General features: G+C 38.0%; 1 protein-coding gene across 1 annotated transcript in view; it reads right to left on the bottom strand.

Annotated features, from left to right (window-relative positions):
- Positions 1-23578, bottom strand: part of RYR2 (ryanodine receptor 2) — an 830352-nt gene that overhangs the window by 336104 nt on the left and 470670 nt on the right. Inside the window, exons 20-24 of the mRNA XM_027531123.1 lie at positions 22981-23222; positions 18557-18749; positions 17253-17469; positions 15435-15539; positions 9084-9187 (exon numbers count right to left, since the gene is read on the bottom strand). Of these exons, the coding sequence (XP_027386924.1) occupies positions 9084-9187; positions 15435-15539; positions 17253-17469; positions 18557-18749; positions 22981-23222 (861 nt within the window). The remainder of the gene's footprint in view (positions 1-9083; positions 9188-15434; positions 15540-17252; positions 17470-18556; positions 18750-22980; positions 23223-23578) is intronic.

Raw genomic sequence — 23578 nt, 5'->3', positions numbered from 1 at the left:
CTGGAGAACGAAATGGCAACCCACTCTAATATTCTTGCCTGGGAAATCTCATGGACAGAGAAGCTTGGCAGGCTACAGTCCATGGGGTCACAAAGAGTCTGACACCACAGAGCTACTGAACCACCACCAGAAAGAGATTACCCATTTGTTAAATTGTTTCAAGGAAATATCCATGCTTTTTAAACAAGGATCTGCTGCTGCTGCTAAGTCGCTTCAGTCGTGTTCAACTCGGTGCGACCCCAAAGACGGCAGCCCACCAGGCTCCCCCGTCCCTGAGATTCTCCAGGCAAGAACACTGGAGTGGGTTGCCATTTCCTTCTCCAATGCATGAAAGTGAAAAGTGAAAGTGAAGTCACTCAGTCCTGTCCGACTCTTAGCAACCCATGGATTGCAGCCTACCAGGCTCCTCCGCCCATGGGATTTTCCAGGCAAGAGGACTGGAGTGGGGTGCATTGCCTTCTCCTAAACAAGGGTCAGGGAGGCCATATATTGTCAGGAAGCATTTAACAGGAGGCTTCCTGTGTGCCGTTTTGGATCTGTCAGGAATTCTCAGTTCCTGATTAATTCCTGAATACAAGAATTAAGAGGAGAGGCAAACCTCTCCAGGGCGCTGAGGAATTCAGGCATTTCCTTCATTAATTTTTCTATACTGTGATAAGTACCTTCTTCCTTCTTGTGAACGATACTGTAAAAGTGATTGTTTACAACTCTCTCTTTCTTTAATATGGATCGCCTATGTTTTCTAAGTCTGGAATTTTAATCTTTATCTTTGCTGAGAATAACTACCTTGTAAAACAGTATATATGCCCACACCATGTTGATTAAAACACCATTGCTCCATCAGAACTCTGGCCCCCGTGTCTGTCTTTCTCTCTCTCTCCCTCTCTTTTTCAGGCTGATCCCCTGGAGCGCAGAGGCTCTCTGAGTTCACTTTCCTGCCCGGGCTTCTAAGACCCTCTCAAGAAGGCGCTCTGTGCCTTCACCCCATCGAGAGGGCACCTGAGGCCTTCGTGAACAGAGCAAGCCCTGTGCAGGGGCTTTATTGGCTTTCTGCGTAAACCAAGGAATATCATCTTCTTTCCCTCTACTTTCTTATCGGTCGACTACAGACCACCAGGTTCCAGTCCATTAAATGACCTCAACAATATATATTAAGATTAAGCCTTTATTTCCCAGATGGATACTCAGTCACCCATAAAATATTTACTGAATAATCCATTTAAAAAATTTATTGGAGTATAGTTGCTTTACATGTTAGCTCCTGCCATACAGCAAAATGAATCAGCTATATGTATATGCATAACCCCTGTTTATTGGATTTCCTTCTCATTCTGGCCACTATGGAGAATAGTATGGGGGTTTCTTTAAAAAAGTAAAATAGAACTTCCATATGACCCAGCAATCCCACTCCTGGGCATGTACCCAGAGAAAACCTTAATTCCAAAAGATACATGCACCCCAAAGTTCACTGTAGTGCTATTTACAATAGCCAGGGCATAAAAGCCACCTAAAGGTCCATCAACAGAGGAATGGATAAAGAAGGTGTAATATACATATAGGGAAATTACTCAGCCATAGAAAAGGAATGAAACTGTGCCATTTGCAGAGACACGGATGGACCAAGAGACTGTCGTATAGAGTGACATTAGTCAGAAAGGGAAAACAAATATCATATATTAATGCATATATATGGAATCTAGAAAAATGGTACAGATGAACAAGTCATTTTTAACACTGATTTGAAATGCTACTTTTCTGATATACTTAAGCCCCCTTATGCTTTTAAATCCTTTTCTGGACTTTCCAGTCTAGAAAAATCTCCTTTTTACATAATAAATTGGGATTCCAATTTACCAATAACAGTGTTTCCATTGTTTAGACACTCCATATTGTTTTTTTTACTCTCTTTAATGAATTACCTTTTGTTGATTTTCCCAAGAAAGGCCATCATCATTCACATTTAGAGTTCATCCTTAAAAGTCCCCAGACTTAGGCAGAATAACATCCTTCAGTATTCCTGATAATGAGTGGTTCTACCTACTTCAATAGAATAAGATGCAATGGCATAAACTTTTTGGATGACAATTTCTAATGTCTGGTCAGTTCCAAAAGGAACAGTCAAGTATCTAAAATCCATTTATACTTATCCTCCTTAACATTTAAAAAAGTGACAATCTGGAGATAGATATAGATATACACTCTTAAATATCCTGTTATTAAGTTAAATTTTAGATTATATATGGAAAAAGTGAGATTGACTGTTAAACTGCAAGACCAGGAACTAACTGAAGCTATACAGTTTGTTAAAACATGTGCCAAATAAGGGGCTTCCCTGGTGGCTCAGTGGTAAAGCATCTGCCTGCTAATGCAGGAGACATGGGTTTGATCCCTGATCCAGGGAGATCCCACATGCTGCAGGGCAACTAAGTCTGTGGACCACAACTACTAATCCTGTGCTCTAGCGCCCAGGAAACGTGACTACTGAAGCCTGTGTGCCTAGAGTTTGTGCTCCACAAAAGAGAAGCCACCTCAATGAGAAGCCCACACACCACAATTAGAGAAAGCCCATGCAACAACGAAGACCCAGCACAGCCAAAAATAAATAAATGAAATTATTAAAAAAAAAAAGAACGTGCCAATTAAAATGAGATAGAGCAGCAACAGAAAAATAGAAAATTGACTCAGAACAAACACAGGTTATGCTTGTTCAAACACTTCCCAAGGAACAGGAAGTTCCCTACCATCATCTTCCATTCATTTACCTACTCAGTAAGTATCTTTTGAATTCCACTGTGTGCCAGGTCCTGTGCTAAGTTCTGGGATAAGCTAATAGGCCAGTGAGGACTAAGACAAAAGTTAATTATAAGGCAGTGTCTTGCTTATGGTGACAAATATATAGGGGTATGAAAGGGTCAAGCAGGATACCAAACCAGCTCTTATGGAACTCAAGGATGACAATAATATTGACATTTATCTCAAATCCAGGTTACTAAACTTCCAAGTACATGCCTACCAAGAAATCTGATTAGAACATAGAAACCCCTGCTTAATACATTAAGTAAGGTTAATGACTATCATTGAATGACCATCACTACAATCCAGTTTTAGAATACTTCCATTACTCCATCAGATTCTCCAAGCCTGTTTGCAGTCATTCATCATTCCCACTCCAAGCAATCATTAATCTGTTTTCTGTCTCTATAGAATTTCCTTTTCTGAATATTTCATATGAATAGAATAATAGTAAATCTTTCATGTCAGGTTCCTTTGACTTAGCACAATGTCTTTCAGGTTTATCTGTGTTGTAGTGTATATTAATAGTATATTTCCTTTTATTACTCAATAGTATTACATTGTATGACTGTATCACATTTTGTTTATCCATTCATCAGTTTATTGAAATTTTCAGTTTCCAGTTTGGGGCTGTTATGTATGATGATTCTATGAACACACTTTGATGAACATTCATGTACAAGTCTTTGTGTCAACATAGGCTTTTATTTCTCTTGTGTAGGTATGTAGGAGGGGAATTGCTTTGTTGTTGTTCAGTCACTCAGTCATGTCTGAGTCTCTGCGACCCCATGGACTACAGCACACCAGACTTCTCTGTCCTGCACCATCTCCCAAAGCTTGCTCAAACCCATGTCCACTGAGTCAGTGATGCCATCCGGCCACCTCGTCCTCTGTTGTCCCTAGTCTGTCACTGTTTCCCCATCTATTTGCCATGAACTGATGGGACCAGATGCTATGATCTTAGTTTTTTGAATGGTGAGTTTTAAGTCAGCTTTTTCACTCTCTTATTTCACCCTCAAAGAGTCTCTTTAGTTCCTCTTCACTTTCTGCCATAAGGGTGGTGTCATCTGCATTTCTGAGGTTATTGATATTTCTCCCACTAGGCTGTATCATAAATTTATGTTTAACCTTTTAAGAAACCACCAAGTGGCAGGACCATTTTACATACCCACCTGAAATACATGTAGAGTTCAGTGTTTTTCTACATTTACAACAATACTGAGTGTATCTGTCATTTTGATTATGACCATTCTAGTATGTGTGGTTGTATCTCATTATGATTTAATTTGCATTTTCATAATGACTAATGATGTTGAGTATCTTTTCATGCATGTATTAGGCATTTACATATCTTTATTAAAATATGTTCTCAAATGTTTTGTCCATTTTTAACTGGGCTATATGTATTTTTATTATGTAGTTGTAAGAGTTACCTATATATTCTGGGTACAAGTTCTTTATTGGCACGTGTAAGATTTACCACAAATCCAACAAATGTAAACTTACATGATTTATAAATATTTTCTCCCACTCTGTGCCCTATGTCTTCATTTTCTACATGGTTTCTTTTGTAATACAAAAGATTCTACTTTCAATGAGATTCGAACTATTGATTTTGTTTTCTTTTACAGATATTTTTGATGCTATATCTAAGGACTTTATGTCTAATTCAAGGAGATTTTTGAATGAGAACAATAAATCTTTTAAGAAATCTATGTAATACTATTAACCACACCAAGTTCTTTGAGTAAGAACTCTTTTGTCTTTATATGATCTTTTTTAAAAATTGGGGTATAATTGCTTTATAATGTTGTGTTAGTTTCTGCTGTACAACAAACTGAATCAGCTATATGTATACATATTTCTCCTCCCTTTTGAGTCTCCCTCCCACATAACCCCCATTCATTCAATCCATCTGGGTCACCACAGAGCATTAAACTTAAAAGCTTTTGCACAGCAAAGAAAACCATAAATGAATTGAAAAGACAACCCTCAGAATGGGAGCAAATATTTGCAAATGAAGCAACTAACAAGGGATCAATCTTTAAAATGCACAAACAGCTCATGAAGTTCAATATCAAAGAAACAAACAACCCAATCAAAAAATGAGTGGAAGACCTAAATAGACATTTCGCCAAGGAAGACATATAGATGGTCTTTATGTAATCTTTATTATGACAATTCTATTTGACTTAATACTGTTCAATTCACCCATTTTAAATGGTTTTAAGGTCTGCAGAAGACTGGGAGAGAGCAGTGTGAGCCGTGAAGCTTGTGCAGAGGTTAACAGATAAGAACAGAGTAGGGGAAGTGGAAAAGGATGTGCTAGGGGTCAGCTCGCCATCTGATTCCTCTGTCTCCCATAGTAACTTACATATGCATTCAGTACATCTTGACTATAAGATTAAGGGGCAGTAATAGGCTCATGTGGCATTTTATTACTTCAAGTATAAGGCCACTGACAAGAAGAGGAGACAGACTGGCACAAAGCCACAGAGAGAACAGAAGGCACCCTGTTTCTATGATAAGCATTTGCTATGTACAAGCCTGCCTAGAGACTGAGTTTATTGCTTATTTGTTGCTTCATTCATTTGACAAATATTACTGAGCTCTGTGTAAAGTTCAGATGATGGTGACTAAAATCAAGTGAGATGCCTGCCCTCAAGAAACAGGTCTGGGACTTCCCTGATGATCCAGTGGTTAAAAATCTTCCTTGCAATGCAAGGGGACATGGGTTTGAGCCCTGATCAGGGAACTAAGATTTCACATGCCTCAGAGCAAGTGGGCCCTTATGCTGTAACTACAGCGCCCTCACACCACAATGAAAGATCTGCAACATGCAACAAAGATTGTGAATGCTGCAACTCAGCCAAAGACCCGACTCAGCCAAATAAATAAATGAATAAATTTAAAAAAAAATTAAGAAACAAAAAAACTTATATAATAGGTCTGGTAGAGTACAGCAGCCATCCTGTGATTATACATAGAAAGATTCTCTGCTGAGAGATACCAAAGGGCTGAGTGCCTGTCAAAGGGGGCTCTATTGAGTCAAGCAGCTCAGCAAATGCTGCCTGAAGTGACCTGAGATATAAAGGATAAGAATAGGGCCTGGAAGAGAGCATTACACAAAGCAGACACAAAGGGGAAAGGAACATGCAAAGAGGCAAAACAAAAGCTAGTGTGATATCAAGCAAGGGAAAATAAAAGCAGCCTCCTATAAGATGATGCTGGCTGGAAGGGAAGGACCTTGAAGGACCATTCAGCAAATTAGGGTATTGTCTTTATCTCAGGAGAAATAAGAAGGAATTCAAATAGGGAGAATGGTATAACCTAAATATTTAGAAAAAGTTCAGCAGGCTACAGAGGGCAGAATGGTAAGAGAAGAGCTAGGTTAATATTTCAACTGTATCTGTCAGGATAGTTTTATAGTTTCAGGTGGGGCATAGCAGTAGCTAAGGCTAAAGACATGGAAGCAACCTAAATGTCCATTAACAGATGAATGGATACAGAAGATGTGATACACACACACACACACACACACAATGGAACAGTTACTCAGCAATAAAAAAAAGGATGAAATAAGCTATTTGCAGCATCATGGATGGACCTAGAGATTATCATACTAAGTGAAATAAGTCAGAAAGAGAAGACAACTACCTTATGATATCACTTATATGTGGAATCTAAAATATGACACAGAGGAACAGACCCACAGACATGGAAAACAAACTTGTGGCTAGCAAAGGGGAAAGGAGGGGAGGGATAAATTAGGAGGTTGGGATTCATGTATACAAAATACATACAAAATTCATGTATACACTAATACATACAAAATGGATAACCAATAAGGACCTACTTATAGCACAGGGAATTATACTTAATATTTTACAGTAACCTATAAGGGAAAAAAAATCTGAAAAAGACTATATATGTGTGTGTGTGTGTGTGTGTGTGTGTATAGATAACTGAATCGCTGTGCTGTACTCCTGAAACTAATACAACATTGTACATCAATTATACCTCAATTTAAAAAAAAAAAAGGCATTTTAGGCTAGGGTGGTACAGTGCTGCTTTGAAAGAGGATGTCAGAATTTCTGCAGTGCTGTACAATGTACAGATGACCATTCAAATCTGGAAGTTAGCTGTCTTCATCAACAATTGGCCAGACAAAAATCACATAAAGTGCAACAACAAAAAAATCATATTCACATGAAATCACCACAAATCCAAAATAAGGAATATTCTGAAATAATCAGTTGCTTATTTTTTACTTGGCACTCCTCAGGATTTAATGAGTAAAGTTGCTAATCTCCCCCATAGTTTATATAAAAAAGAAAAAGCATCTAAACTCTATAGAGTGCTTCTTCTCTTAGACATGATGGTACTAGAGGCTTTATCAGTTGGGTGTCATTTAGTCTTTTTACTACAATTTCATGAAGTAGATATACTAATATCCTCATTTTAAACTGATGCTATTAATAGAAAGTCTAAGGTTCAGAGATACTAAGATTCCCTCTGGAGAAGCAAGTCCTTAAATCCTAACCATCCAATCATCTAGATTCCTTGTTCTTACCCAGTCTGTTCTAGTGCCTGTAACTAACCAAGTGAATAAAAGAAACACAGAAAGTACTATACTTTCTTTAAACTACTGAAACTGGGCATAGTTTGAATTTTGGATAATAGGATCTCTATTTTAAATTTTAAAGAAATGAAATGAGTTCATCATAACACCATGTAAATATTAAGAATGAGTTCTTGCAAAGGTTTATTAGCATTCAGCATAGGCAACAGCCCCATGTGTGCAGTCTTATGATTAATCAAACCAGCCACCAGGAACTGAAAGAAACGAGACTGGATTATGTGTAGCAGTCAAAGGCTCAACATGCCAAATGTGAATATGCAGACTTCTACATTACAAGTTACCCAGGATTTGCCTAGCTGGCTTAGCTGTCAATTGTTAAAATTACAGGGAAGGTACCACAAATTTAATGAAATTATCTTAGGCCATGAACTTTCAATAAAAGCATTTTGTTTTAAGAGATGGATAAATAACGGGCTGTCATGAATTACCAAGCTAAATGTACAAGCTTTACATCAAGATCACAGAGGAAGACAGGAGATGCGAAAAGGAGGTACACGGGTCTCAGTGATGTGTTCTGCGGTCCTCATTACAGAAAAGCTTTGTCATTAGTTACCTGTAGTGGTTTCTACATTTACTTGATTTGTATTCATATATTCCTTTCCCTTTTAAGTTACTAGTAGAGCCTAAACTCCGGAGAAGCCAATGACACCCCACTTCAGTACTCTTGCCTGGAAAATCCCATGGACAGAGGAGCCTGATAGGCTGCAGTCCATGGGTCGCAAAGAGTCAGACACGACTGAGCAACTTCACTTTCACTTTTCACTTTCATGCATTGAAGAAGGAAATGGCAACCCACTCCAATGTTCTTGCCTGGAGAATCCCAGGCATGGGGGAGCCTGGTGGGCTGCTGTCTCTGGGGTCGCACAGAGTTAGACACGACTGAAGCGACTTAGCAGCAGCATATACTTAGTAAGTACTTCGTAAGTACTTGCTATTTGACAACTGTCTAACCATTACTGAGTTAGTGAAAGGATCCCATTTTCTGATCATGTATCAGCAAGTCTTATAGTGAAAAACAGTTCTACATGGGAAGCTAGAGAAACTGGACCCCTGTTCTAGCACAGCTACTAACTAACTGTCAAGGCATTTGACAACTCCATGAGAATCCTCAGCTGTGACATCACTGGTAAATCTGAAATAATAACACACAGCCCAGGGTGTTATTAGGAAGATTAACCCAATATCTGTAAGTGAAAAGAAAAAGCTCTAAATAAATACATATAATAATCAGTATAAAGTAGCACATGGTATTACTACTAACACTAATAGTGCATGTCATTATTCAAAGCTCAACGCAATACCTTAAGTGGTATAAAAATTCTGAAACAGTCGTTTTCATATCTTCGCTTATCTTGTCACACACCAGTAACAATTTATGACTGACAATCTCGGAAGTACTGAATACAATGGCAAAATCCTTATATTCCCAAATACCCACAAACATCCATAGAGTACCCTTTAGGAAACACAGAGAGCACAAAGTCATAAAGTAACATGCTCAATGCCTAGTCCAAAAAAATACTGATTGAATCCACCAATGCATTATGAAAAAAATCTAACTGGAGCTAAAATAAATTAAACTGTAACATCGACACCTTGTTTCCTTCAGGGAATACAGAGAGGAAAATGAGAAATTTAAGAAACTCACTTCAGGGTCTCAAGTGACATCTGTAAATTGTAATTGCGTTCCTGTTCAGGCAGCTTGGAGAACTCCACCAGACACGGGTGCTGTCTCTTATTGTCATCTCTAACCTGAAACAGAACAGGAAATCAGCATATAACAGTTTCAAAGATCATATACTAGTGATGGTTATCCCATTGCATGGAGGAACGTGAAGTGGGAAGCAAGAAGGGAAACTGAGACCCTCATCCCAGCAAGGCTGCCTCTGCCATCCCTCAGGCATGGCTAATGCTCAAGGTCAGTGGTAAACCTGGCATTGTCTGGGCTACCTCACGTCTTCTCCTTGCCACCATTCCCAGTCAGTCCCAGCTTCACGTCTGCTCTGCCCTGAAACCTCCATGCCCGCTCTCACAGCAACTTACAGCCTTTGCTTCAACCTTACTTTCTCAATGCAGCTTGTCCTGCCCACCTTCCTAATCCGCCAATCTGCTACTCATCCTATTTTTTTTTTTCCATAACAGTTACCACTGGCTAACAGATTAGGGTCTTATTTATGGGATTGTCTGTCTTCCTGCAACTGCAAGAATGAAAGACCCAAGGAACAGGGACTGGCCTCTTTTGTTCTTTAATAATGTATTCTCAGCACCAAGAACATGCCTGGCATATGGCAGGCAAGCAACAAATGCTTTGTAAACTGAAAGGAACTCTAGGTAAGAAGGTGTAGTAATAACTCAGTTGTTACTGTTACATGTTTAGATACAGATTAGACATCAATTAACATCATGACTGATTGATACAAACTCTTGGTGGTGGTTCCTTCCAGCTGTTCATTTCATCCCATGTAAGTTACTTCTGCTCTCACAAGTCACTCCAGTGCCTTACCAAAGCCAGGTAATATCCCACAGATACTTTTCATTTTAATCCTTGAAAGTGCGAGCAATCAGAATAAACTAAATTCAAGATTTTGGGACTGAATTAATGCGAAAGATGTTCCATATCCTTGCATTAGTAATTAGATTTTTGTCTTCTTAGAGGCCTAAATTACACAAGCATTACTGCTGTGGTGACACCTCAATCACAGCCATATGCTCTCAGGGAACAAATTACTCCCTGCGAATAATTACCAGGTTTTATAAATGCCACAGAAAAAGTAGGAAAACACGAGCAAGAATTTTTTTTAAAGTATTCAGGAGCTGACAAGTTAAAAACAAGATAGTTATTCTTTTCTTTCTTGATCATTGCGAATGAACAGGACTTAAGAGCACATAGCTTATTTACTTAAGGGTGTAAGTGAGGAAATGAAGCCATGAGTTACAAAACCAAACACTAAATGCTAAATATAAAGGTAAAAATGAATGTGCCCAAGTTCAAAGACAATTTACTCTCTATCTATATAATTTCCACTTACTCTCTACACCACAGAGTAACTGTCCCCATCATCCTCTTGGGTGCCCAAGCTAAAACAAGAAATCTATCCAGATTTCCTTCCTTCTCTTAACCACTTCCCATACTTGAACTTCAAAACAGCTGCAGTCATCTCTCTCCATTCCTCCTGCCAGCACACAACTGGGAGCCTCACCACCTCTCACCTGAGTCTGCTCCCCGACCTTTTTCCTGCCTCCAGGCTCACTGCTCTTTCACAGGAACAGCAGAGCTCAGATCAAGTCTTTACCACCCTCTGGAAGCCTTCCCTGATTTCACCAGGAGAGTTGTAAATATCTCTCACTTACAGTTAGCTTATCCATCATAGTTCTTAGCTTGTAATTGTGTGTGTGTCTATTACTCAGCTAAACCAGAAGCTCTTTAAAAAGGCAAACTCACTAAAACAAGGTCTTTTCAATCTGAGGACCACAGTACCAAATACAAGGTCAGGCAAATAGTATGCAAACGGGATAGATGAAGGCTTGAATGGATCTGCCTGATGTTTTTCCATAAAATAGAGCTCCCAATCAAAAAGCGGGAAAAAGACCTAAACACACACTTCTCCAAGGAAGATATCCAGATGGCTAACAAACACATGAAAAGCTCAACATCTATCATTATTCGCAAAATATAAATCAAAACTACAATGAGATATCACCTCATACCGGTCAGAATGGCCATTACCAAAAAGTCTACAAACAATAAATGCTGGAGAGGGTGTGGAGAAAAGGGAAGGCTCCTGCACTGTGGGTGGGAATGTAAATTGCTACAGCCACTATGGAAGACGCTATGGAGATTCCTTTTAAAAACTAGGAATAAAACCACATATGACCCAGCAATCCCACTCCTAGGCATATACCCTGAGGAAACCAAAATTGAAAAAGACACATTCATCCCACTGTTCACTGCAGCACTATTTACAATAGCTAGAACATGGAAACAACCTAGATGTTCATCAACAGATGAATGGATAAAGAAGTTGTAGTATATATACACAATGGAATATTACTCAGCCATAAAAAGGAACACATTTGAGTCAGTTCTGATGAGGTGGATGAACCTAGAACTTATTATACAGAGTGAGGTAAGTGAGAAAGAGAAAGATAAATATTGTATTCTAATGCACATATATGGAATCTAGAAAAATGGTTCTGAAGAATTTATTTACAGGAAAGCAATGGAGAAACACACATAGAGAATAGAATTACGGACATGGGGAGGGGAGGAGAGGGTGAGATGTATGGAAAGAGTAACATGGAAACTTACATTATCATATGTAAAATAGATAGCCAATGAGAATTTGCTGTATGGCTCAGGAAACTCAAACAGGGGCCTGGTATCAACCTAGAGGGGTGGGATGGGGAGGGAGGTTCAAAAGGGAGGGGATATATGTATACCTATGGCTGATTCATTTTGAGGTTTGACAGAAAACAACAAAATTCTGTAAAGCAATTACCCTTCAATTAAAAAAAAATTAATTAATTTAAAAAAATAGATGCTCCAGTGAAATACACCCCAAAGACATTTAAATAAACTAATTTCTTTGCAAAAAATAAAAACAAAAATCCATAATTTATTCAAGAGTTCAAATTTCTTTGCAAAAAATAAAAACAAAAATCCATAATTTATTCAAGAGTTCAAATTACTCCAAAGAAAGACACAGTTGCTATACAATGGAATATTAAAAAGGAACCCGTTTGAGTCGGTTATAATGAGGTGCATGAATCTATAGCCTATTGTACAGAGTGAAGTCAGTCAGAAAGACAAATATTGTATATTAATGCATATATATGGCATCTAGAAAGACGGTACTGATGAAGCGATTTGCAGGGCAGCAGTGGAGATGCAGACATAGAGAACAGACTTGTGGACATGGGGCAGGGGGGAATGAGAGCACGGGATGAACAGAGAGGGCAGCATGGAAACAGACACACTCCCACATGCAAAACAGCAATGGGAATTCACTGTATGATTCAGGGAGCTCAAACTGGTGCTTTGTGACAACCTGGAGGGTGGGATGGGGTAGGAAGGAGGGTCAAGAGGGAGGGGACATATGTTTACCTATGGCTGAATCATGTTGCTGTATGGCAGAAAGCAATATAATACTGTAAATCAATTATCCTTCAATTAAAAATTACTAAATTAAAAAATAAAAGGTTACTGACAGACAGGAAAAAATAACAACAAAAAACATGGACCTGCACTCCTTAAATGGATGAGTTGTATAACATGTGAATTATATCTCAATAAAGCTTCTAAAATATTAACTCAGAGAAAAACTGGAACACACCATTTAAAATGTTAAAGAACTTATGGAATTGGTCTCAGTAAGACGTGTACCTAAGTCTAGAATAACAGAGATGATAAAGTCAGGGATCAAAGACACTGATCCGAAAAGAGTTTTAGGAGAGCCCGAATCAAAGAAGACACAAGGTCAATTATGAGATGGAAGGACAATGTGAAACCTCTTCACATGTCAGTCTTAGACTCTCCTAAATTACTGATCTGATAGGACACTTGTGGTTGTGCTTGCCCAGAGTAAGACCTAAGACAAAAACCATTTCATTCTTTCAGCAAGTATTTGGTCTATTCCCTGTCCCAGGAAAGGTGCCAGGTGCCAGCACCACAGCAACAGACTAAGTGCTTAATCTCCCCACTGGAGGCATGTAAAACCCGATGTTGCTGTCATCAGTCTCAGACCAGGTAAAGCGTAACTGGCCACAGTCAGTTTGGCTCAGAAGCCCTGTGCTCCCTTTCAGCATCTGCAAACTAGTAGCAATAAAGGTATGGTGTGGAAATGAACTGAATTTAATTGCAAGAATAGATAATAATGAGACCTTATATTTCCTCTTTTTTTAGAAGAAGAAACATAAGGAAGTTCATTGTAGAATGCAATCATTTAGGCAACCTATAGAAGCTTGCAATAGAAATCATCTGTTTTGAGTGTAAACCTATTAAACAATTCCTGTTACTATGCTTTTTTTTGGCAGGGGGGAATTTATTTGTTTGCATGAGATCTTTTTAAATCCTAGCCTGTAATTATCTTTCTCTGAATTTTGTCTGTAATTCAAATCTTTCCCTATCTCGAATCTTGTGGTAAATTTTGTCTGTAATTCCTCTGCCAATTGACTAGGAATACTTTTATAATATCTCACCTCTTACTGACTTTAATTAATGATAAATATCTTATTTAACACTCATTCACTTCCTCAATTTTTAAAAGTCAAAGAATATTGCATAAAATCACATACTTAGTAAGGTACTTTAAGTGCTTGCTGATTTGACAATTGTCTAATTATCATTGCGGAGAAGGCAATGGCACCCCACTCCAGTACTCTTGCCTGGAAAATCCCATGGGCGGAGGAGCCTGGTAGGCTGCAATCCATGGGGTCTCGAAGAGTCGGACATGACTGAGCAACTTCACTTTCACTTTTCACTTTCATGCATTGGAGAAGGAAATGGCAACCCACTCCACTGTTCTTGCCTGGAGAATCCCAGGGACGGGGGAGCCTGGTAGGCTACTGTCTATGGGGTTGCACAGAGTTGGACACGACTGAAGTGACTTAGCATAGCATAACTATCATTGAATTAATGAAAGGATCACATTTTCTGATCATGCATCAGCAAGTCTTATAGTGAAAAACAGTTCTAGACTAGAAGCTAGAGAAGTTGGATCCTAGTTCCAGCACAGCAACTAGCTGTCAAGGCATTTGAATCATTGGCAGTGGCATCACTGGTAAGCCCTATAACACATAGCCCAGGGTGCTATTAGGAAGACTACCCCAATACCTGTAAGTGAAAAGACAAAGCTCTAAATATATAAACATATGAATTAGTATAAAGTAGCATGGTATTCCCTGGTGGCTCACTGGTAAAAAATTTGCCTTCAATGCAGGAAACACGAGTTTGATCCCTGGGTCAGGAAGAGCCCCTGGAGAAGGAAATGGCATCCCGCTCCAGTATTCTTGCCTGGGAAATACTATGAACAAAGGAGCCTGGCTGGCTACAAGTTCATGGGGTCGTAAAGAATCAGACGTGACTTAGCAACTAATCAACAACAAGCATGGTGTTACTACTAACACTAATAATAAATGTCATTATTCAAAGCTTAATGCAATAAATTATGACTGGACTGAATACACTCATTTCTATATTCAGTCAAATATAAGTGTTATAAACTTTGGGATAGTTGGAGTACTGATATCATAAAAGTGAAAGCACTGCCAGAGTCCTGCTAAAAAAATGGTGTATAATACACTGGTATTACATGAGACCTGGAGAAGGAAATGGCAGCCCACTCCAGTATTCTTGCCTGGAAAATCCCATGGACGGCAAAGCCTGATAGGCTACCGTCCATGGGGTCGCAGAGTCGGACACGACTGAGTGACTTCACTTATTACATGAGAAGTCGTTTTGGTTTTACCTAAATTTTATTGATAAACTATAAACTAAGTTCTCTAAACAATAATCATTTGGAAACATATGCAATGATTCTTTCTCAGCCTGTCTTCCACTTATGAAACCAACTATGAACCTCTGCCCTGAGAACTTATACTACTAAATACAACTGGGACTAAAAGAAATATCAGAGGAGGAGAGTAAATTAACTTCTTTCTTTCCAGTTTCAGTTTTCACTTTCAGTTTCAATGAAATATCTTCCTAATTCCCTAGAAATCAATGCCTATTGTCTGTATATGTTAACTTTGATTTTAAAAATGTAACTTTCAACCTGAATATTAATAACTTTTGAATTGTCTAGGCAACTAAGCCATCCTTCAATGACCCCACCACTAACGTCATTCCCTCTCATAAAGAAAAACAGCACGCAAAATAAAGCTTAGGGTGAAAAAACTCAATCAGATCAATTTATGTCATCATACAGAAGGATGAGTGAGAAGTAATATTTTCAGAAAGATATATTAACAGAATCTGAGAACAAATTTCAAAATTACGTACCGGACCATACTGCCAGCCAAGTTCAATTTTATTCATCACCCAGAGCTCATGGATATTCTCTGCCAGTTTTTCTCGTATCCTCTCCAGGTGGGGAGGCAACACAATCTAAAATTTAAAAAAGAGAAAAAGAAAACACACATCAGAAACAAATGCAAGAAAATGCAATGTTAACTGTTCTTACTGTGAACTGAACTAAATAAAATCGTCTCCTCAACCATTAAAATGTAATCATATAACTAGGTTCCAGATAATCCATTCTAAATTTATAAAACCAGGTATCTACATAATTATTAGGTAAATTTGGGGAATTTAGGAACAAAATTTAGAAAGAAAGAAAACAGAGTACTACTCAGGACAGCCATCATTAAAAAAAAATGTCAATGGATATGGGATAATCACTGGAATACGCATTATTTAAAAAAAGAAATCACTCAAGACTTCTTAAACCAACCTGGCCAGCATTCACAGGCCAGGAGGAAGGCAATTCAGTGTCCAAAATATAATCCACTGAGTTTAGAAATATATGATGGCAATGATTTATATCGTCCCTTAACTCTTACTTTCAGTGGTTTCTAAATATAAGCCTCAGGGGGAAAAATCTGAACATGTTTCCACTAAAAAGGGGAAGTTTAATGGCCTCTTCATAAAGAACACAAATGACTTTCAAGGTGAGGGGTTGGCTGTGCATGTCTGGTGATGCACAGACATTGCCCCACAGTCAGTCCCTCATAAGAGATAGCAGGCAACTGCCTACAATATCCATGGATGGGGTGGAGTTTCCATGGGGAGCAGACCAGCATTGCCTCCTTCCCTTAGAAACAAGAGATTATCCAGGTCTCAGGAAATCCTAATGCCAGTGACACCATGGAATCCCACTGTCTGTTCCAGTCCATTTCCATCCTCCAATCATGTTTATTGCTCAACTCTGAAGGCACCATATCCACTCTGCCTTGTTCCAGCCATGGCAACACAAACTGAATGTGAGCCATGAACAAAGTATGCTTATGTTATACATCATATAAAAAGCTGGCAGGGAGAGATAGGAAATACGTTTCAAGGCATTAAACCAGAGAGGCATCTGAGGCCTGCTCTTAATTCTATATCAGACTTCAGAAGCAATGCCTCTGATCTTTGAAAGTTAATGAACAAACTATGAATATCTAACCAACTGGACTGAAGTTATTTCACCATCAAAATAAAATAATATTTAATTCAGTGTCAATGTCAGGATAATTTCACATCTATGCAAGAGAAGAGCATGAATAATGGCTAACATTGCTTGGGTGCCTATTTGCAAAGTATGGTGCCAATATGTTCTTTATTATACATTGAACATACTCTTAGCATTCCAGTCAATGAGATGAGTAATTTTTTCAAGTCTCAGAGCATGCACTGGATCCAAGATATTTTGACTCTAGAGTTTATGATCTGAATCCCTACCTGAGATAAAAGTCAGTTAAATCACTTTAAAGTGCCAACTGTATATAGAAAAGAAGAAGAAATTTAAAATTCTACTACTACCTTAGGTAAAAAAACACTCTAAAATTAGTAAGCATTGACTTAGGTTGCGGTCCAATTGTACATTATAAAATCAATTTAGTGACTTAAAAACACTTTAAAAAAAAAAAACAGACTCAAAATGAGTAAGTGGACATGGTAAAGGTAAGCATTATTTTATGAAACTTGCTTCACTTATACATATAAAGTGTATTACTGTGAAATGCATTCCTACAGGTTGCAGTCCAAGGAGTCTGAAACCCACTGCATGTAGGAATGGCTGCAATTCAAACGTTGCCATCACAGCTGATGATCTGGTACCTGGCTGGTGTCCACTGGGATTGGTGTGAAGGCAGCTTGTGTCAGGGAAACCGTGGGGCCCAGGAGGTCCCGCGTGTAAGTCCTTTCTTGCTTGTACTCTCGGCTGTGCTCCACTTTCAACTTCTCTTTTGGCAGTACAGCTTCATAACAAGGAGCATACCCAGGTGGAGGAAGGAATTTAAATTCTCCATGTCTCCCCCCAAGCAGAAAGCGTACTCTAAAAAGGATGCATGTCAGGGTAAGTTATATCTCTGGCATACAGAAAAGTTTCGTAATCAACAAAATTCAAGGAATAAAGTCTTAGTATAAAATTAACTTTATCAGAAGTCACATCTTTTCCCCTAAGAACCATCAGAAAGTCAGTAACTGAGAGTTTAAGAGCCTCTAATCATAAAAGTAAAACCTGATTAAATTATGTTAATTGATCAGCAAAAACTTATCACTCTCTGGAGAAATAATAAAAGTACATACACCATATTCCTATGTGAATGAAATACCTGTCTGTAGTATTTGGTCATTTAATACCTCAAGGTGCCCAAATAACCAACAGAGAAAGACAGACTTGATCTAAATACCTATATACCAATACTTAAAATTACAGGGCTGGATGAGATCTGATCAAAAGAAAAAACAGTCACCTTGTAGCATTCAACTTCCCTGTGAAATTCCTTAGGGGAACTCATATGACACTTCCTGATACTGAATTATCATTTTAATTACTCTTTCCATCTGGTAGTAGCAAAAAAGCAAAGGGTTAGAGAAAACCACCTTGACCCAGCTGATCATAAGCAGATTATTTACAAGTATAACAAGTAGAGGGTGACAAGGAAAGGCATCATCTTGACCTGATCACCCAAAAACGTATCATTTCTATAGAAATGAGAGGATTTGGAGTAATATAATGAAAAGAAAAATGAATGAAAATAAATACAAAAAAATTAGTGACATTTTTAATCCAACATTGTGTATTTACCCTTAGTAAAGAAAAAAGTAAACAAGTGGACTGGAAATATTTCTGGATGCTGGATAGAGTAAGATATATTAGACTGAGTTATTTAAATGGCCGGATATATGGACAAAACACTCAGCCTCCTGAGATTCCCCTCTTGAATTAATCTTATCTCCAACCTTCAAGGAACAGGTTGCTTGTTACTTCAAGGAACATTTTGCTACAGGGCAGAAATGCCCTGTAGATGGATGCCCAGGAGAGCAGGTTAGTAAAGCGAGCGTGATGGCAGTGCAGAGTCTTCTGTGAAAGAATGGGAAATGAGAAAGCAAACAGACCAAAAAACAGCGATACTAACTTGATTCCTGCAGAGAAACTGACAACTGGAAAGAAGAGGCCATCAATGTTGAAATTCTCAAACATGCCTTGAACAGGTTGTCCATTAATTCGGAAGGAGATGCTTGGGGCACTTAGATCTAGACAGCAACTGATGACATCATCAGTTCTCAAGAGATGCTGGTTTGGTGAGCTGACCGTCCGGGCAATACAACCTGTGGGGAAATACATTTAAGGAGGATGATGTCTTTTTATCTGAGAGAAAATCATCATCAGAGATTAAGTCAAAGATTTGAATAGGCAGTGACAACGAATAGTACTGGACTACAATAAATCTTGAATACATATTCACGTTATATGTCAGATCTTTAACCAAAAAATGTTGCTTTTTTTAGGAGCAATGCTACTTTTATTGTAAAATGGACCTTCTGATATGCAGAAAATTTTGCATGCAGATGGACGGTATTTGATACAGATATCATCTTAGAGTTGATAACATAATGATGTCAGGGGAAAACCTCTAGGGAAAGACTTGAAGTCAAATATCTACTTTACCATCAGCAAATTACTTAACCTCTTTAAGCCTTGATTTCTTGTAAACCAAATGCCATTGCTTTGCAGAGTTGTTATGATAATTAAATTAATGTTATACAAGAACAGAGTCTCAGACATGGAAGGTATTCACTTCAGTCCCCCACCTCAAAGATTAAATTTCCTTTATTTTATAAAATAAAAACATAAAAGGATACAGAAGAAAACAGAAAATATGATCATTTGTGCATTGTTTGTTGAGAGACAATACGCAGCAATTGGTTTGTTTCTGTTCTATAATTTATTTCCTTCTTAAGTAGGAAACAGCAGGATACACATTGAGGCATGAAAATGATACTGGATAAATGTCATTTCTTGCCCTGGCCAACCTATGATCTACACTCACTCTTGACTGTATCGGAACTTCTTGGCCTATGAGTCCTATGGGCAAACTGGAAAACAAGAAGATAAGATTCTCCCAAACACACATGCTCACAAATGTGAACATACAGTATTTTTCAATTTGAGCAAAGACAAAAAGAGGTTTGATGATGCCAGCTTTGAATTTTTTATAACGCCTATTTAAAATTTCTAGCATGTCCAGATTTTTATCAACAATATGTTCAAATGCCAATAGTAGGGCAGATCTACATTATAAAATATGTAGATTTTTAATTTTACCGATATTCAAATTTGCAAGTGGTAAATTCATTATGAAGTGGTCCCTCTAGAATTTCCTAGATATAATAAAGGGAATTGTTTAAGAAAATCATGCAAAAAGCAACAGAACTCACAAAGGTCTGTATTCCTGTCTGTATCAAGATGTGTAGCTGATAATGTGGTTATACAGATATTTGTTGCTATTTACTCATTAAGTCATGTCCGACTCATTTGCGAGCCCATAGACTATAGTCACCAAGCTCCTCTGTCCATGGGATTTCCCAGGCAAGAATACTAGAGTGGGTAGACATTTCCCCTCCAGGTAATCTTCCCAGGGTTACCTGGTAGATTCTTTACCACTGAGCCACCTGGGAAGCAGTCAACAAATATTTACTATAATCCAAGTATTCTGTTCAGTCTGAGGAATGAATATGCTAAAACTAATGACTGTCTAAAAGTCCCCATGGTAAACTGTTTTGTAATGCCTGAAACAATTAGGTTAGAAAGAAAAGATCACTAGCAACCAACCTAAGCCCATGGTTTCAGTGGCACTGACACTGCTGAATCTGCTAGAAGCATTCTCAGGTTGCATTTATGACTTAATAGGTGTATCAAATCAATATGAGAACTACATTCCTATTTCCAACATTAGCCAGAAAGGAAGATGGCAGTGGGCTTTTCATAGGTCCTATAAGAGAATCCTTACCTTTCTTTCCTGTACTATTCTCTGACATTCCTTCATTCTGTTATACCTAAATTCTTCAAAAGCACCGAGATTTTTTTCACACTATTGACCCTAACATACAGAAGATGTGGATGCTGGAAACAGAATCATTATTCCCCGAAGAGGAACACAGCAATGCCGTGCAAAGTTTAGGGTGGGAAGAAGAAATGAAAACAGATACCAAAATTTTTGCTGATGAACCAAACTCTGGTACCAAGGAACAACTCTACTCTCCGATCACAAAAAGCTGGTTTTTTTTCCCCCTCCCCAGAAATCACAGATCCTTAATACTTTAAATTCTACCTTAAATATTAGAAAGAAAAGGAATAGGAGAGTGAACCTGAGAAGATTATGTGACTTAAAATGAATTTAACCATGGTAACTCAGTCAGAAGCCAATTAATTTAGATCTGCCTTTATTGATCATGAATCTAAAATTAACAAGCGATCCCAGGAGCTTAAGAGAACACAGCTATCAACTACAGGCATGGTAGAGCACATATTTTCTTGCCATTTGGAAAAATAGTCAAGTATGTTCTCTTGATATAAATTCAAGTTTCAAGATGATTTTCTCCTGAAATTCCACAAACTATCCTCCTTTCTGTGATAGATTCACTGAATATTTTTGTTGCTCCTATCATTCTATTTAACAGATACTTAGTCATAAAAGGCATATTGGACACAGTCCAATTCCGGAAGCTCTGGGTTCTTCCCACGTATTGATAGAAAAAGCTTCAAACTAAATGCAAACTTCACCATTTAGTGAAGTGACATTATATGGCTGAAATTAGATGCAATGCAGCATTAAAAGAAAAAAAAAAAACAGAGTAGTGTTTTGTTTTCCCCTAAATTCTATGTAATGGGAAAACAAGTGAACCTGTTTCATTTATCCACCTGAAGACCCATTTTGTGTGCAGTGATGTGTGAAGGTACAGAGAGAGGATGACATCTAAAGGATAATAGTTGAAATGTATTATAAAACAGACATTAATTCTATTTATGTTTTTCAGGTCTTCTGAAATTAGGGCTCTTTGCCTTTTTGGTCAGTAGAAAAATTTTCGAACGAGCATTGTGACTCTTTCTGACCACCACAGTATACAGTGTATATAAGATGGAGCACACTGTAGCCTGGGCCCCAACAGCTTAGACAAAATATCCAAAATACAGCTTCATCTCTTCCAGGCTACTGAGCTGTTGGCACTGAATAAAGGGAAGATTTAGTAAACATTACTGTTCAACACAAATATAGAGTGCTTTCATTTATAAACCCCCTTACCACAGACTCTTAGGCTTTAATTAAATTTAAATTAAAATACCTTTTCATAATTTATGATTTATAGAGCATTAATAAATGAATATCATTTGATTTGCCCATAAGAGGTAAAGTTCAACTTTTTGTAATGTAAGAAACCTCTGCATATTTTCTGTAGGTTGTGTGTGCTCAGTCCAACTCTGTGATCCCATGGACTGTAATCCACCAGCTCCTCTGTCCATGGAGTTTTCCAGGCAAGAATACTAGAGCAGGTTGCCATTTCCTACTCAGGTGACCTTCCCAACAAAGGGATCGAATGTGCGTCTCCCGATTCTCCTGTGTTGGCAACAGTCTTTACCACTAGCGCCACCCGGGTGTCCCCTTCTGTAGGTTAAATGTGTTATAAAACCAGTTTGGATTCATTCTAAATGCAGCTTTATGAATATAAGCATAAGTCTGCAGGATGCTTGGGGCTGGTGCACTGGGACGACCCAGACGGTATGGGGAGGGAGGAGGGAGGAGGGTTCAGGATGGGGAACACATGTATACCTGTGGCAGATTCATTTCGATGTTTGGCAAAACCAATACAATATTATAAAGTTTAAAAACAAAACAAAATTTTAAAAAATTATTAAAAGCTAAACTTTTACAGAGCCAATGAAAATAAATCTTTTTAATAAATCAGAAAACAGTATATTTTTATATATTACTAATTTTTAATATATGTCCAATCATTAAAGCTTAGGGTTGTTAGCTAGTGAAATGAGCTATACATTTATTTTTTAACAGCTCCACACTTCTGAAACAACACATCATTTGATTTTGGACTGTTTCTTCATAATACATTTAATAAATTACCCGTTCCTGACATTAAACTATCAACCAAGAGATGAAACTTAGTCTTTTTATTATGATTATTGTCCAGGATTTTTTTCTTTATTTTTGGTTCCTGTTTATACTGGAAGCTAAAGCTTTGCACGTACCAACTAAAGCAAGTAGGAAACATTTAAGTTTTTGCATTCAATTAGTGAATCAGAATGCCACTTCTGATATACATCATTCATACACAATGAAGTCTTTTGGAGAGGTACTATAATTGTAAGAGTTTTCTTTTTCCTCTAGTGAAATTTTGCTTTTGACTTACCACTTTCATCATTTTAGTGTTGCATTTTTGAAATCAAAGTATCTGACATGAGCAACACAAATAGGTTATGGAAATGTACAGAAAGGGCAAAAGATTTCCTTCGAGAACACTGTGAAGGAAAATGGATGGTACTTACCTGACCAGAGGTGAAGGCCATCAAATCCGTAGGAGAAGAGGTCATCTCCGACACCATTTCCACCCCACTCTTCACCCCCTCCAGGGTAGGGTGAGTACCCCTCTGTGGAAGCCCAGCCCACTCGCAGGTGAGTGGCTTCAGCAGTCACGAATGGCTCAGTGTGGTCCACCATCAACTCATAATACCACTTCTTATACTGTGCAGATCCTTCACTGACACCCAGAAAAATATTGGGTCTCATGCTTTGAAGAGATGGGAACAGTATATGAGAAAATCCAAATAAACCTTTCATTGTCTCAATTTATTACATCATGCTATCCTGAATTAGTCCTGCTTTTCAAAGATACATTCCATTGACCAAGAAGTTTGTTTGGGTTTCCAAAACATTGTACAGAAAAACCCTATTGATTTTTTTGGGCAACCCAATGTTTCCTTAAGTGCAAGAAATTATTGAAACAATCACTGAAGTCTACTGTAACAGCCAAACTTACAGTTAATGTTCAGTGACTTATGTTTGCTTTGGGGAAAATTTGGCTACATCACTCAACAGTCCACTACATTTTTTCTTAACTGTTCTTCAACCTATTTTCATATCATG

The sequence above is a fragment of the Bos indicus x Bos taurus genome, chromosome 28 (assembly GCF_003369695.1).
Source record: "Bos indicus x Bos taurus breed Angus x Brahman F1 hybrid chromosome 28, Bos_hybrid_MaternalHap_v2.0, whole genome shotgun sequence".
Taxonomy (NCBI): domain Eukaryota; kingdom Metazoa; phylum Chordata; class Mammalia; order Artiodactyla; family Bovidae; genus Bos; species Bos indicus x Bos taurus.
Note: the sequence above shows the minus strand (reverse complement) of the source record. Positions and strands in the feature narration are given on the sequence as shown.